The sequence below is a fragment of the Convolutriloba macropyga genome, chromosome 9 (assembly GCF_964194025.1).
Source record: "Convolutriloba macropyga chromosome 9, txConMacr16.3, whole genome shotgun sequence".
NCBI classification, from domain to species: domain Eukaryota; kingdom Metazoa; phylum Xenacoelomorpha; order Acoela; family Convolutidae; genus Convolutriloba; species Convolutriloba macropyga.
In genome coordinates, this window is record NC_134476.1 from 32,128,258 (window position 1) to 32,145,429 (window position 17,172).

The 17,172-nt window shown below is 34.5% G+C and overlaps 1 protein-coding gene across 1 annotated transcript in view; it reads left to right on the forward strand.

The window, feature by feature from the left end:
• Positions 1-12,014, forward strand: part of LOC142345732 (uncharacterized) — a 188,103-nt gene extending 176,089 nt beyond the window's left edge. The window contains exons 4-5 of the mRNA XM_075398021.1: positions 7,566-7,729; positions 11,160-12,014. Coding sequence (XP_075254136.1) covers positions 7,566-7,729; positions 11,160-11,465 — 470 coding nt within the window. The 3' untranslated portion in view covers positions 11,466-12,014. The remainder of the gene's footprint in view (positions 1-7,565; positions 7,730-11,159) is intronic.
• The last annotated feature ends 5,158 nt before the right edge of the window (positions 12,015-17,172 follow it).

Here is a 17,172-nt window from a genome sequence, read left to right on the forward strand (position 1 = left end):
AAAGGATCGGACAGTCCAACAACACTCTTCTGTTCTTAGAAGGAAAACCAACTACACTATCGTTAGAAATTTTCAAATATTTTGTTGGCAAACATTTGCAAAAAAAGCTTAAAACGATTGAATATTTGATAAAGCAGAGCCGAAATTAGTGAGCTGTTCACCAAAATTGAACTCGATAACTCCGTGGAAAAAAAGAAGTTTTTCTAAAATTTATTTTTTACGCTGGACGGATTTTCTAATGATACCACTCAAAATCCTCTACGATGATTATATCGAACGAGAAAATTGAAAACAATAACCCGTTTTTTTTCATATCCTCCCCCCACTAAAGTTGCTCGGAACGAAATTTTTTGATCTTTAAGCAAGAAACAGTAGTCCAAAAAACTCTTTTGCCAATCACAAAGTTGGCTTGCAATGCAAGGCAGCTCACTACTTTTGATAAAAAACTTTATCCGGTCAAAGGAACATCATAGTTGTTCAAACAGCAAAAAACTCCATAATTTCAAGAAAACAACTTAAGAACCGTTCAATTCATTTGAAAACTACATGATACTGAGCTGTAACATTCAAAGTCACGTTTCGTACCACCAAGTTATGACCCATTAAGAAAACTATTCAACGAAAAGTTTCAATCTTATCCCTGAACAGTATACACTTTAGCGCGTTGTACTGTGCAATTTAAAGACAAAAATTTTTTGGAAGAAAGCTAAAAATTTTTACTGCATCAGAAAATTTAATTTTGCCTGAAACGCTAGTCCAGAACAACTTGAAAAGCTTGTTATTTTGAAAGGCGATTTTACTGTCAATAATGCACACCCTATTTTATCCAATTTACAACCATAATTTTGGCTTTTTAAGAAGAATAAAAAATCCATCATTATGTTTTTTTCTAGGCAGTCTGTTACAATAGACCTTAAGATTTTTGATGTTCTCTAAAAAGAAAGTTCAGCAAAATTTTTAGCGGTTTTTTATGACCTATTTTTTTTCATTCTGATAACAAAACCGTAAGAATTTCACTAATTTCTCTTGTTTTTTTCATATTCGTTCCATAGTGCTAGTTGGTTTTCTTACACACAAGGTTTAGACTCATATAACCAACAAAGAAACTTGAGTTTTTACAACAAATCTGAGAAAAATGTCGAAATTTTTAAATAAAATTACGCAGCATGCCTTTCTTACCGCTATTTTTTAGGGGATTCTGTGTGCATGGAGTATCAGGAGAATATAAAATCTAATTTTGAAACAAAAATAAAATACTATTGAAAAATTTAACCATATTTGGATTTGTTTGGCTCTTTGATTATCTTAAACTAGAAATTAGGAGTGGTCCCGATTGACTCGATTACAATGCACCCCTACAAAAGGTGCAAAGAATACTGGCTGAATTCTTCAGTTGCTGAATTTGAGTAAATTCAGCAGAAATGGCAACCAAAATATAGGATCGAAGAGTTCAACAACACTCTTCTGTTCTTAGAAGGAAAACCCACTGCACTATCGTTAGCAATTTTCAAATATTTTGTTAGCAAACATTTGCAATAAAGGCTTAAAACGGTTGAATGTTTGATAAAGCAGAGCCGAAATTAAGGAGCAGTTCACCAAAAGTTGAACTCGATAACTCTGTGGAAAGAAAGAAGTTTTTCTAAAAATTATTTTTTACGCTGGACGGATTTTCTAATGCTACCACTCAAAACCCTCTACGATGATTGTATCGAACAAGAAAATTGAAAACAATAACCCGTTTTATTATTCATTTCCTCCCCCACTAAAGTTGCTCGGAACGAAATTTTTGTTGATCTTTAAGCAAGAAACAATAGTCCAAAAAAAATTCACTTGCCAATCACAAAGTTGGCTTGCAATGAAAGGCAGCTCACTACTGTTGATAAAAAATTGTATCCAGTCAAAGGGACATCATAGTTGTTCAAACAGCAAAAAACTCCATAACTTCAGGAAAACAACTTAAGAACCGTTCAATTCGTTTGAAAACTACATGATACTGAGCTTTAACATTCAAAGTCACGTTTTGTACCACCAAGTTATGACCAATTAAGAAACCTATTTAACGAAAACTTTAAATCTTATCCCTGAACAGTATACACTTTAGCGCGTTGTACTGTGCAATTTAAAGACAAAAATTTTTTGGAAGAAAGCTAAAAATTTTTACTGCATCAGAAATTTTAATTTTGCCTGAAACGCTAGTCCAGAACAACTTGAAAAGCTTGTTATTTTGAAAGGCGATTTTACTGTCAATAATGCACACCCTATTTTATCCAATTTACAACCATAATTTTGGCTTTTTAAGAAGAATAAAAAATCCATCATTATGTTTTTTCTAGGCAGTCTGTTACAATAGACCTTAAGATTTTTGATGTTCTCTAAAAAGAAAGTTCAGCAAAATTTTTAGCGGTTTTTTATGACCTATTTTTTTTCATTCTGATAACAAAACCGTAAGAATTTCACTAATTTCTCTTGTTTTTTTCATATTCGTTCCATAGTGCTAGTTGGTTTTCTTACACACAAGGTTTAGACTCATATAACCAACAAAGAAACTTGAGTTTTTACAACAAATCTGAGAAAAATGTCGAAATTTTTAAATAAAATTACGCAGCATGCCTTTCTTACCGCTATTTTTTAGGGGATTCTGTGTGCATGGAGTATCAGGAGAATATAAAATCTAATTTTGAAACAAAAATAAAATACTATTGAAAAATTTAACCATATTTGGATTTGTTTGGCTCTTTGATTATCTTAAACTAGAAATTAGGAGTGGTCCCGATTGACTCGATTACAATGCACCCCTCCAAAAGGTGCAAAGAATACTGGCTGAATTCTTCAGTTGCTGAATTTGAGTAAATTCAGCAGAAATGGCAACCAAAATATAGGATCGAAGAGTTCAACAACACTCTTCTGTTCTTAGAAGGAAAACCCACTGCACTATCGTTAGCAATTTTCAAATATTTTGTTAGCAAACATTCGCAAAAAAGGCTTAAAACGGTTGAATGTTTGATAAAGCAGAGCCGAAATTAAGGAGCAGTTCACCAAAAGTTGAACTCGATAACTCTGTGGAAAGAAAGAAGTTTTTCTAAAAATTATTTTTCACGCTGGACGGATTTTCTAATGCTACCACTCAAAACCCTCTACGATGATTGTATCGAACAAGAAAATTGAAAACAATAACCCGTTTTATTATTCATTTCCTCCCCCACTAAAGTTGCTCGGAACGAAATTTTTGTTGATCTTTAAGCAAGAAACAATAGTCCAAAAAAAATTCACTTGCCAATCACAAAGTTGGCTTGCAATGAAAGGCAGCTCACTACTGTTGATAAAAAATTGTATCCAGTCAAAGGGACATCATAGTTGTTCAAACAGCAAAAAACTCCATAACTTCAGGAAAACAACTTAAGAACCGTTCAATTCGTTTGAAAACTACATGATACTGAGCTTTAACATTCAAAGTCACGTTTTGTACCACCAAGTTATGACCAATTAAGAAACCTATTTAACGAAAACTTTAATCTTATCCCTGAACAGTTTACATTTAAGCGCGTTGTAATGTGCAATTTAAAGACAAAAATTTTTGGAGAAAATTAAAATTTTTTACTGCATTAAAAATTTTAATTTTGCCTGAAACGTTAGTCCAGAACAACTTGAAAGGCTTGTTATTTTGAAAGGCGATTCCACTGTCAATAATGCACACCCCATTTTATCCAATTTACACTTATACTTTTTGCTACCTAAATAAGAAAAAAAATACACCATTATGGTTTTTCTAGGTAGTCTGTTACAATAGACATTAAGTTTCTGATTTTCTCTAAAAAGAAGGTTCGGCGATATTTTTTGGCTTTTTTACAACCTAATTTTTTTTCTATTCTGATAACAAAACAAACAAAATTTTCCCAACTTCTCTTATTTCTTCATATTCGCCCCATAGTGCTTGTTGGGCTTCATTACACACAAGGTCTAGAATAATAAAATCAACAACGAAACATGAGTTTATAAATTAGAAAAATTTCGGAAATTTTAAGAAAAAATTACAGAGCGTGCCTTTCTAACCATTATTTTTGTAAGAGAATTTGTGCGCATGGATTATCGGGAGAAAATAAAATCTGTATTTGATTAGAAAACAAGATACTAAAAAAAATTTTAATAATAAATCATTTTGTTTTGAACTTTGATTATCTCAAACTAAAAGTGCAGAGTGTTCCCCATTGACTCATTTACAATGCACACCACCAAAAGATGCAAGGAATTTTAAAAAAACAACCAAATATAGGACCGAACAGTTCAACAACACTCTTCTGTTTTTGGAAGTAAAACCAACAACACTATCGTTAACAATTTTAACATATTTTGTTTGCAAAAATTTGCCAAAAATGCTTAAAATGACAGTGTTTTTGAACAAGAAGAGCCAAGTTTGAGGAGCAGTTCACCAAAAGTAGAACTCTTTGGAAAAGGGTTTATAAAATTTTTTTCTACGCTGGACGGATTTTCTAATGATACCACTCACAACTCTCTGGCATCATTATATCGATCGGCGAAATTTGATTGAACAATAAAAACAGTTTAATTGTATAGTTCCTTCCTCCATTAAAAAGGATCGCAACAAAGAGTAGTTTGTGACAAAATTCAAGCGAGAAATTATAGTCTAAAACGAAAATTTTATTTGCAAATACCAAAGTTGGCTTGCAATGCAAAGCAGCTCACCTTTAGCCACGCTAATGGACATCATGGTGTTTTCGAAAGTAAAAAACTCCAAAACTGAAACACTTTCTGATCAAGAAAACGGCTGAAGGAACCTTCACTTCACTTCATATAATAACTACAAAATTCGTACCACCAAGTTATGACCCATTAAGAAAACTATTTAACGAAAAGTTTCAATCTTATCCCTGAACAGTATACATTTTAGCGCGTTGTACTGTGCAACTTAAAGACAAAAATTGTTGGAAAAAACTGAAAATTTTTACTGCATCAAAAATTTTAATTTTGCCTGAAATGTTAGTCCAGAACAACTTGAAAAACTCGTTATTTTGAAAGGCGATTTCACTGTCATTAATGTACACCCTATTTTATCCAATTTACAATCATAATTTTTGGCTACCTTAAGAAGAATAAAACATCCATCATTATGGTTTTTCTAGGTAGACTGCTACAATAGACCTTAAAATTTTTGATGTTTTCTAAAAAGAAGGTTCGGCGAAATTTTTTGGCTAGTTTACAACTTATTTTTTTCCATTCTGATAACAAAACCAACAAAATTTCATCAATTTCTCTTGTTTCTTCATTTTCGCCCCATAGTGCTTGTCGGGTTTCATTACACACAAGGTCTAGAATAATAAAATCACCAAGGAAACATGAGTTTATAAGTGAGAAAAATTTCGGAAATTTTAAGAAACATTACGCAACGTGCCTTTAATACCATTATTTTTGCAGGAGAATTTGTGCGCATGGATTATCAGGAGAAAATAAAATCTGTATTTGATTAGTAAACAAGATACTAAAAAAAATTTTAATAATAAATCATTTTGTGTTGAACTTTGATTATCTCAAACTAAAAGTGCAGAGTGTTCCCCATTGACTCATTTACAATGCACACCACCAAAAGATGCAAGGAATTTAAAGAAAACAACCAAATATAGGACCGAACAGTTCAACAACACTCTTCTGTTTTTGGAAGTAAAACCAACAACACTATCGTTAACAATTTTAACATTTTTTGTTCGCAAAAATTTGCAAAAAATGCTTAAAAGGACGGAGTTTTTGAACAAGAGGAGCCAAGTTTAGAGAGCTGTCCACCAAAAGTAGAACTCTGCGGAAAAAAGTTTTTGATTTTTTTTCTACGCTGGACGGATGTTCTATTGATACCACTCACAACTCTCTGCGGTCATTATATCGATGGGTGAAACTTGACTGAACAATAAAAAATCTTTGATTGTATAGTTCCTTCCACCACTAAAAAGGATCGCAACAGTAGTTTGTGACAAACTTTAAGCGAGAAATAATAGTCCAAAACAAAAAATTTTATTTGCAAATACCAGTTGTCTTGCAATGCAAGGCAGCTCACGTTTATCCACACTAATGGACATCATAGTTGTTTCCACAGTAAAAAATCCAAAATTGAAACACTTTCTGATCAAGAAAACGGCTGAAGGACCCTTCACTTCACTTCATATAAAAACTACATGTTATTGGTTTTTAACATTGAAAATCACGTTTTGTAAGATCAGCTTATGAACCATTAAGAAATATTTTGAAGAAAAACTTCAGTCGGAACCCCAAACATTATATATTTGAACATGTTGTCTTGGGAAATGCAAAAACAAAACTTTTTGGTTCATCAAAAAAATGTAAATTTTGCCTGAAACCTTAGTCCAGAACAACTTGAAGAAAATAGTCAATTTTTAAGGCAATTTCACTATCATTACTGCACATTCGACTTTATCCAATTTACAACCATACTTTTTGGCTCCCTTAGGAATAATAAAAAATCTTTCTTTGTGGCTTTTCTAGGTAGTTTGTTTCAATAGACCTTAAATTTCTTTGATTTGCAAAAATAAGGAGAAAAAAATTTTCAGCAATTTTTTTCAGCAAACGTTATTATAACTTAAATTTTTTCTTTCTGATTACGAAACCAGCAATATTCAGCAACTTCTTTTGTTTCTTCATATTCGTCCCAGAGTGCTTGTTGGGTTTTATTACACACAAGGTCTATACTAATAAAATCAACAAGGAAATTTGAGTATTTTATACAAATTTGAGAAAATTTTTGAGAGAAATTTTCAATAAATTTATGCAGCGCGCCTTTGTGACCGCTATATTTAGAGGGGTTTCTGCTGGCATGGAATATCAAGAGAATAAAAAATCTGTTTTTGAGTAGAAAATAAGGAAATCGAAAAAAAAATATGATTATATTTGAATTTGTTTGGCTCTTTGCTTATCTCAAATTAGAGGTAAAGATTATTACTGATTGACTTGTTTACAATGCACGCCACCAATAGGTGTAAAAAATATTGAACTGCAATTAAAAAAAGAAGTCGGCTTCAATAACTCTATTTTTTGGGAACATAATGGACACCTGTGCGACAAAGAGACAAGTAACAAAATTTTTGAAACATCAACGCATTTCTTACATCTTTTAAGGAAAGTGTCTTTAATCGGATTGCTTGAACGAAAAGGCTTGTACCCCCACAGAAAAAAAAACGGTGTTAATTTGAATCAAATGATCTTGTGAGTAAAAAATCTGTCTTTGGTGCGCTGTTAGGGGGGGGGGGGGGGATTGCGCGCCACTCGGGTTCCTCGTGGCCTCAACATCTATGCCAAAAGTTCCCAAGTTCATTTTCATGACACCGCTGCAAAATTATTCAGAAAAGTTCAAGAAAACAAGACTCCAACATACAGCATGCGTTTAAGTTCAGTTTATATTAGAGAGCATCGTATAAAATGTTAACGAGCCTATGTGCATTTCGTGATATCTAACTCCATGTCGGGCAATTTTTGAACATTCGCTCGAATTATAGCGTTAAAGTATAGCTTCTTCAACGATTTCTTAAGCCCCAGATAAATTTCAGACCCACGAATTTATTTGACCCTCGTGCTGTCAACAATCCCGCCGACTTTGCACGAACTGCCCCATGCATTCCCAGGGAACCCAATTCAACTCTCCAAAATTCCCAGGGCAACTCTGTCTTACGAGGGCTGTCGTGTCAAGAACTTCACAATAATCCCTTTTAAGGTACACACGCCAAAACATTTGACTGGGTGTAAATCTTTCATTTCTTGAATGCAGTAAGAGCAGTGAATAATTTGAAACAAAAATAGACTCGCTGACAAAAAAACTGTTATTTCATTTGTATTCAATTTCATATGAATCGGATATAAAATGCATAGAACTTTAATAGCAGCAATAGCGAAAAATGGCAAATAGTTCTTACAGGGAGCATCCAGATAAAAATTGCCAATTTTTGTAGGTAGCAATGAATTGATTGAAATTTTTTCCACAGATCAAAACAATCCTGTACTAACAATGTCGACACTGGGATAATCATACGTGAAAAATTATCCAATTGAATTAGTTTCAAATGATAATCAACTTATTGTAACTTAAAGAAAACTGGCAAATTCCTATATGGACTTTCTCCCGAATTACAAACCTCGTCTTTCCAGAGTTCAGAGAAGTTAAGATTCCATCAATTTACAACCAACGGAGACAACTGGTGTTCACTATTTGTTTTATAACACTATTGTTTTTCCAATTTCTACAGACGGTTCCAAAATTGTTTCTTCTGAAAAGTTCAAAATTCTTTTTTCGAGAAAAGTTCAATAAAAAGCCTAACACTTACGTAAAAAATATTTGTTGAAATTGCTTTTGACGTCCATAGATTGATAAATCGTAATAAGCTGCATGATAGATCCACGGATACTGTGCACCACTTTGTTTGTTTTTGATATTTGTTTATACATTTATCCATCAAAACGTTTTTTCCGTATAATATTAGGTCGGCTCAGTGCTAAAAATATGAAATGGAAACATCTTGAAAAGATATTGATAGACATACATTTCTTGGAACACCTTGATAAGATCTTGACAAGATCTTATCAAAACATTTCGAGAAATGTAACTTGATAAGATCTTGATAATTCATGACACATAGAAAATTTTTTTCTAAGCAACCAGAAGTGAGGTGGTGGAAATATGAACCGGGAATCTAAAGAAAAATCAGCCATGACCAGACAATCCATACAAAAAATTAGCTATAACTCGAAGAAGTGAGAATTAGCATTGCATGACAATAAACAATTAGTAGTAAAAATTAACAAAAAAATCACAATTCACATTCATTTCAATGACTAAACACGAAATTAAACTATCATGTAAAACTGCAGAATTGTTACTTTAACATCAGGCGATTACTTTTATTTTTTCTTAGAAAAAAAATGAAGTCGTTTGTCCCCTGCTCATGATAACTGCAGTTAATTGACCTACAGCCTTGCTTAAGATAATATCTGATTTGATTGAGGGGAGTAGTTACTGATTGAAAACTAGTGTGCTGATGTGCCTAAACCGGCAGATTTGATATATGAAGGAATCTTTTTAAACTGCATTTAACTGCCCAGAGCCAGATGTGTTAGCCTTTGGCCTTTTTTGTTGAACTACTGACTGTACAAGACCACTGTATTGAGTGATTTTTATTTAAGAGGCTATTTATGTTTTTTTTTAAAAAAAGTTTATCTGTTAAGCAACATGTACACTTCGTCTCCAAAAATTGAGCCTCGTTTTTTGTTAAAATCTCTTCAGCGTGATTATGTAGGGTTTTTTATCGTTCAAAAACTAACAGAGATCACTAGTTTCTTAACTTAAAAGGAAGCACAGTTTTTTGGAATTTGGATTTTGTATGTCAAGTGCTGTCTTTCGTTGTTGAAAAATCTTACTTCTCAAAAGGGCTCTTAGTTTAAAACTTGAAATTTCATCTTTATTCAGTTCTCTTTTTACTCTTTTGAGGTTATAATTGTTACTATCAATTGCAAAAAGAGTGTCGATGAGCCTAAACTGTCGGAATTAGTGTTTTTGAAAAAAAATGGAGTTATGAAAATTTTTGGTTTTTAAGCTGACTTTTTGTTTTCCGTATTTGATGTTAGATGCTTAAATACCCTAGTTCCTTTGTATGTATTCAACTTGCGGAGTGTTGTTTTTTTGATGTCTTGTTTTTTCAACGCTTGTTTTTTTGTCTTATGTCATGTTACAAACTTTTTATTTTTTTGGGACCATAGTGGGGGCCTTCACGGTGGCGGTCCTGTATAAAGTGTGTACTATGTACATACCGAGCTAGCATCCACTTAATGACTTCATTATATTGGAAAAAAGCGGCTAATTTGTTGGTCAATAAAGTAACGGGAGCAGTATTTTCGGACATTCTTGCTATTTCTTGGTATTTCTTGCTATTTCTTGATAATTCTTGCTTAATCCTATGATTTACTGCTACATATTGTTTTTGGGAGCTATTGAATTTTTAATACTTGATGTATCTTGCCATGTCATGGTTAATCTTTCTTGGAAATCTTGCCAAGATCTTGTTTCTTGACAGCCATGCAAAGGACTTGCAAGTTCGTACATATCTTGATGTTTTCTTGGTAAGTACCATGGCAAGATCTTGGCAAGATTTACCAAGATTTAGTATGTTTTTTATCAAGATGTACCAAGTTTCAGTTCACTGGGCAGACAAAGAATTCGTTCCAAAAAGTTTCAGGCTGTTTTTTTCCTGCCTGCAACACTTGGCTTATCTTATGGAACCGAAAATTTATCTTCAGCGACAATCTCTTTTCCCATGTATACTATTTATCTAATGTTGTAATACTTTTCATAAAGCAAAAATGCACGTTTAGAGAATAAAGAACCTGACTTTCACGTAATTTTCAAAAAATTATGTTGTTATGATTTTTAGCCTCATTGGTACTATATGTACTGACTCCTCTGAGTTAGAGCCTCTTTTGTTTTTTTTAGATTTAGTCTAATAATGTAGAATTAATCATCAATTACTTACTTTTTAATATAACGTAAGCTGACTTTTTTGACATTTCTTTCTAATTCTTGATAAATCCTGATAATTCTTGCATAATCTTATTAATTCGGGTCAAATCTTGTTCAAAGGTGCACTTTAGTTTTTTTTATTTTTACAGCTTTGCATGTCTTGTCATGAGACTGTTAATTTTTTTGGTTATCTTGCCAAGTTTTGTTGGCCCATAACCAAGCAAAGATCTTTCAATTTCGTATATTGATATCAGCTTGCCCCGTAAAATGACCAGGTCACGGTAAGATTAACCGTGTTTTAGTATGTTTCTTACCATGGCTACCAAATTAGGGAAGCTAAATTGAGAGTTGTGTTGCTCAATTTTATTTTTCCTAATTTTTATGTTTAAATACAGTGCTTGAATACACTTGTAAAAGTGCTTATCGTTTTTTCCTGGTAAAGATAACTTCAAAATTCAAAATTTGGCTCTTTTTATCCAATCTGAGCAACCGTAATGTGGCTGAACTCATGTGCAATGAAAAAACAATGTCAGTAAAAAGTTATTAAAACAATGCTGAGTTCGTGAGTTCTTTGAAAATCTAGAATATAAAGCTCTGCTTAGCACTTAGGTAATAAAAAATTTTGTTTTTTTTTTAGGAAAAGGAAGTTCCCGAAATCGGTGATTGGGCAATCATAGGCTCTTGTGTGGTCTCAATGTTTCTTCTTGCCATTATTGGTTCCCTAATCTACCGCAAATCCAAATCTATGTACAGAAAGCGAAACGAAGTGCGAGCTGATCGATTGACTTTGAAAACAATCTCGCCCCGGCCCTTCGCTTCCTCACAAGAAAACGTGGCCCCACCTGGTATTGCTCCAACTCCAGGTCCTAGTAGCGATGGTGGAAAGTCCTCCCGTCAACGTTCGGATTCCCTGAAAGATGGCGAAGCCCTTGCCAATTGTTGACACCTCCATTCTCTCTAACAAGGAATTCAGTGCTCCAAATGCTTCGAAGACTTAAAAATGACACTTTTGATAAAAATTTATTTCTTGGAACTTTTCAGGCCAAACGAAGAACACTACACTCGCTTTCTTTATTACAAAAAATTGTCCCGAGTCGAGATTTCACCCGTATATATTGTAAGAATCGAGTCGAATTGAGGTGATACTAAATATATTTGACTGCAAAACGCTGGGATCGTTTTGCAGAAAATTTGTTGAAAGCGGCAATTTTTTTATAAAGTTTTGGTGAACTTAGCAGTGAGTTTTTAATTTCTATCACCTTTTGTCTGAATTCTTACATTTTTACCGCTGAGAGCTCAACCCTTCGTGTGACCTCTGTATGACCTAATTGTCTGTCTTTATCTTCTATCAATTCAATTCTAATTGGAAGCAATTTTCCATTAAAATTAGCATCAAATTGATTTCAATATTAAATCAATAATTGTTATTTGACTTAATGCCATCAGTTGAGTTAATGACGCTCATTTTTCAATTGATTTTTCATAAACAGAAGCTCTTCTTCCTGGAAATTTTTGGTCAAGAAACTTAAGTTGCATGAAATATTGGTGTCTTATTACTCGGGAAAGAAAACTATTGAGCTTTGGTCGTCCAGCAATGATTAACAATGAAGTTATTGATAAAAATGTTGGTGGGAATCGGGAGGGGGGGGGGGCAATTTCCTGCGCAAATTAGACAGCTTAACCATTGCGTTATGACTACCCAGAGGACCGAGCTGTTCGTTAATGATCAGAAAAATAAAAGAGCACGGAGGGATAAAGACGTAGTCTGGATAAAGTCTTATCATGAAAGAGTTTAAGTCTGAGCATGATTAAAAACCGTGGAAGCATATGAACATTCCCTTTATAATGGACAACCGAAACCTATTGAAAACCAGCAGTCAAGGCGAGGACCCGGCTAAAATGACTTTTGCGACAATTTCGTGCGCAGTACAATCTGATCGAGAACAAGAGCGTCTGATCAGAGCCATTTTGGAGAGCATGAGAGACTGAACAGAGACCATTTCGAGCTAGGGATAGTCTGATCAGAAACCATATCTGTCTAGACTATTACAAGTTTTTTTGCTGAGAACTGATGTTATTACTAATAAAATTTTGACGTGCAGATTGCTTTTAATGTGCAAGTTGAACCAGTTCCATTTATTTCAGCCGTTTGTTGGAGCTGAGCCTGCGAAAGAGGGAAAAATATATCATCATGAAAAACTGAGGGGGAACTGTTTTGCATTTGTTGTTTTTTTTGCCAATTTCTGTTGTTATAGCAACATTTTACGTTTTTGTATTAGTTTAATTTAAAGTTACAGTTACAGTTTTAGTGACGTGGCAAGTACAAAAGGGGAACAAGAAAATATTCAACAATAACTGCCACAGAGAGGGGCTTTCTTCCTATAACTCAGCAAAATTATTGCAAAAGCAGGCTGTCTTGAGTAGTATATAATGCTTACTATATCTTGTAATTTAAATATTCTCCAGAAGAAAGCCGTTTCTGTGTCCTGTATTGAAAATTACTCTTGATCAGTAAATTATTTATTACTGTTTCTTGCTCCTGCGAATTGGTTGCGCTGCCATTCATCTGTTACAAATCCCAGCGTTTAGTTTCTCAGCTTGTGTGTACGAAGTGCAAAACTATCTTAAGATTAAGTTTATAAATTTTGCATAATAATGCCTTAAACATATATCTTTGCCTTCGATTTGTTTCTCTATCGGACTGAAATGGTGTAAATAGAGGGATTCGGTGTTGTGTGTCTATATCAAACTCAGTCCAATTCAAAAAACAAAAACTAAGATAGCAGTAACCCACAATAGAAGTGTCACAAAATGAAAATTAAACGCAACGGGGTAAAAATATAGCGGATATACAGTTACAAAAAAAGATATGCAGAAACAACAAATCTGGAAAAATTTGTTTCGGTTGAAAGGAACTGGGCGTTGTAAAAATTTCGTCGTTAAAAGCGATTGGGTTGATTAGCAGTTACATTTTCTCAACCGACCAGGCCTGTGGAAAACAAACTTTCTGTCCAAGATATTACGGGAAACAAAAATAATTTCCTTCCTACACGAGACTCTGCTTGCTTGAAGAATCAAAGTGCTGTCTAAGTTTGAAAACGAAGGTATTCAATTAGGGAATCGCAGCTGCCAGTAAAAGCACATTTTGAGCAGCTTGCAGCATTTTCAAACGAAAATCCGAGAAGTGTATGATATAATTCAAATCGGCGATTGAGCCAAAAATCAAAAAGTCTTTCAAAAGAAAAAAAAGATAGATTCACAACTGCCTTTCATAAAACAGGTCAACAAAGATGCTTCAGCAAATTGGGCGGCGACTGTTTGCTTCTTACACGTACAAAAAATTTTTGTCGACGAAAACGTTCCAAAAAATTATTGGAAATTATTCTAAGCCATCCCTAGTGATTACTCTAAGAAAATTCTTAAAAAACTAACTATTAGAGGTTGAAAATAGTTGAAAGAAAGAGAGATTGAAAACAAAACGAAATAGCATCTCAAAAGAGCACAATTTGATTAAAAAGTGGTGATAAAAAAGCAGATGAAAAAATTTGGAGAAGCAGCATAGGCTTCCGGAAAGAGAGCCAGAGCTATAAGGTGCATTTCAATTAGCAGCATTAGAAAATGATGTTGAAGCTCTCAATCATCAAAAGGCCTTGACAAGTCGATTGAAATGGGAGATGTCTGAATTGCGAGGCTCCAAGAATGTGAATTATTGAAAAAAGAGATATCTGGGAATTGAATAAAACAATGTCAGGAGACCAGAACACCAATTAGAGCCAAACGTGCTTCAACGTAAGCTCTGGATGAAAAATATACCTAGACATTATTCGAGGTACTTGAACACTCACATCAGCTTGTCAAGCAAAGAAAGCCGAGGTTTCACGATTCAGTGAGCCTACTCTAATCTTCTTCTTTTGTATATGTTTTTTGTGAACACACATAGAGTATATAGATATTGGCAATCTTCAATCAAGTTCAAAATTGTATATGGCAGTTGATAATCCACTAGGGAGTCTCAGAGAGAAAAAAGGTGGTTCTCTTTCGATGGCAATGACCATGACTGCACTCATTTAAATTTGTTCGCAAAAATTGCTATCAAGAACACCAATTGTGCATAAAGCAATTTCATTGTTTAAAGCTGAGTGTCAAAATGAAGACAGATAAAATTTCTTAAAATATCAAACCTAAGCACAAGTTGTCTTTGTTAAATACTCAAAGCTAAATCAAATCGCTCAGCAGATGGCACTCATCCAGTTGCAAGCAGTCCATTACTTAAGAGATTGAAAATCATGATCATTATGCTACAGTAAGAAGACCTCGCTCATGTTACGGATGTCCGTGAAAAAAGCATGCCACCAAAGATTGCAAAGCCAACGCTTGTGGATCGAACGTATGTACCAAAAAGCAGAACTGACTGCTACACTCAGAAAAACAGATGGGTGTGAGAAATCACACAGTCAGCGTAAGCGCACTAATAATAAACCAAACTAACGGGGCCACTCTTTTTCTTCTTCATGTAGTTCATGTCTCAAATGAAGATGCTCCTCTCTGACTGAATAGTTACATTCTCCTTGATAACAGGTACACTGTATCAATCATGGATCAAAGCTTCCAAAAGAAGTTGCAAGCCAAAGGCAACGATGTAACCCATAATATAGCCAGCATACACCTAACAAATGATATGCAGACAGAAAAAGTTCCTCTAAAAACAATGTTCCCTGGAGTGTATCGAATTGCAAAATATAGTTATGATCACACAAAAATCAAACAAGTTTTCAAACACAATTCGATCAAAATGCCTACGATCGTCAAATGGCATCGGACAGCAGAATGCGATAACAAAGTAAACCCTTCGCTGTTTAAATGAAAGTATGGTGGTTAATCGGTGAAACCATGACTGGCAGGAGAAGGCTTAATATCTGCATTTGGAAGGCAAGTATGATTTGAAGGAAGCAGAGAATTTTGCAATTTTAGTAGTTATTGAAAAGCGCATTCCGCAGTCAGTATATCAATGAAAAGAATGCGATCAAAAAGTTTGGTCAAAAGTACCACACTGTTTACTGGTTAGCGAAATGAGTGCGAAAACTGCGGAATGAACCAGATTTTAAACTACTAAATAACTACAACGCAGCTATATCCCGTGCTAAATCTAGCCAATTTCGGCATCTTCCACCGTGTTTGCATTGTTTCAATACATAGAAATACGCCTAGACAACAATTTCCGGGTTGACCTGACTTACGGCATGGGTTGATTGGAACAATAGATAGATCTCTTGAAGGACCAACTACTCTGACGGGTTCAAAGTTTCAGCAAGTGTGAGTTCCTTAACGGGAAAGGTGCTGTTTTAGCTCTACATGGAGACTAAAAATAAGTGACCTGGTGCAAATGTACTTCTACCAACGACACGTTTTCGGAGCCAAAGGTTCAGCGATGTGCACAAACGAGTCAGCATGGATGAATTTTTAATTGAGGCAAAAGCAACTTGCTTCAAAATGTCAAAATCTCTTCTCTGACTACATGGATTTGAGATGAAGAAATGGCTGTGCAATAATGATGAAGTGACCGCGTAGATACCGGAAAGCTTCAAATCAATATGGAAAACCAATCAGTTTGATGTTCATTCAAATGAAGCGAGAACATTTGTATTTGGGCTCCAATGGGATGATAGTGACGATAGTCTTCATCATCATAACCCAGAAGGAGACCTCTCTTCTAGTTTCTTCAGTATCTGACCCAAATGTACTACATGCTCCTTTCAGACATTCATTACGACATTTGACGATCATCTGGAACAAAAAAGACAACATTGGGACGTCGAACTGGTACCCAGTAAAATAGCACAGACACTAAAGTGGAGGGACTAACTTTGACACTAGCATGCTCAAATATATTTCATTACCATGAGGGACAAAGTGGAACTTCTTTTTTGTGTGCTAGCGCATCTGAGAACACAAGCTGTGCCCAGTCCTATCTAGGTTTAGAACAGAAAAAGTATTTTGCTGTCTTAGAAATTGCCGAGTGGTTTTGATGAGAGTATTGGAAATGCAACAGCAGTTAATGCAGTAGGATTAAACGGACATAGATTCAGACAACATGACATCAAGATACAGAGTTACAGTCTTTGGTCGGCTTCAACAATACTAGTGTTTGGTGCCGACCAAGGGGCTGAGATACATGAAAAAATTGATGCTTCACAATCCGGTGGACATTGCCAGCAGAGCAATTATTATTGAGATATTGAGGAAATCAAGCGATGCTCCTAAATTACTGGGCTGAAGCTGTGAAAACGAAGAAGAAATTGTCGAAATATTAGTTCTATAAAAGATCTGATACAAGTACAATCAGGCTTGGCATTCACATTTTAGGAGTATAATAGCGATTTGTCAGGCGCTCCAATGTAGAAGAGTAAGCAGTTAAATAATGAAAAGTGTTTTTTCAATCACAATGTTTGTTGCTGAGCAAATATTGAATGCCAGAGAATTGTGGCCAGTCATTTCTCAAGTGAATGACTTGGAAGGTATCACCTCACACAGTTTTTGATTAATACCACGGGCTTACCTTGTACACTTATGGTGATTTGAGCACTTCCTGAACACGCGTTTACCACGCAAACAAGAGGAAAAGAGCTCTGCTCCACCCGCAAGCTTGAATG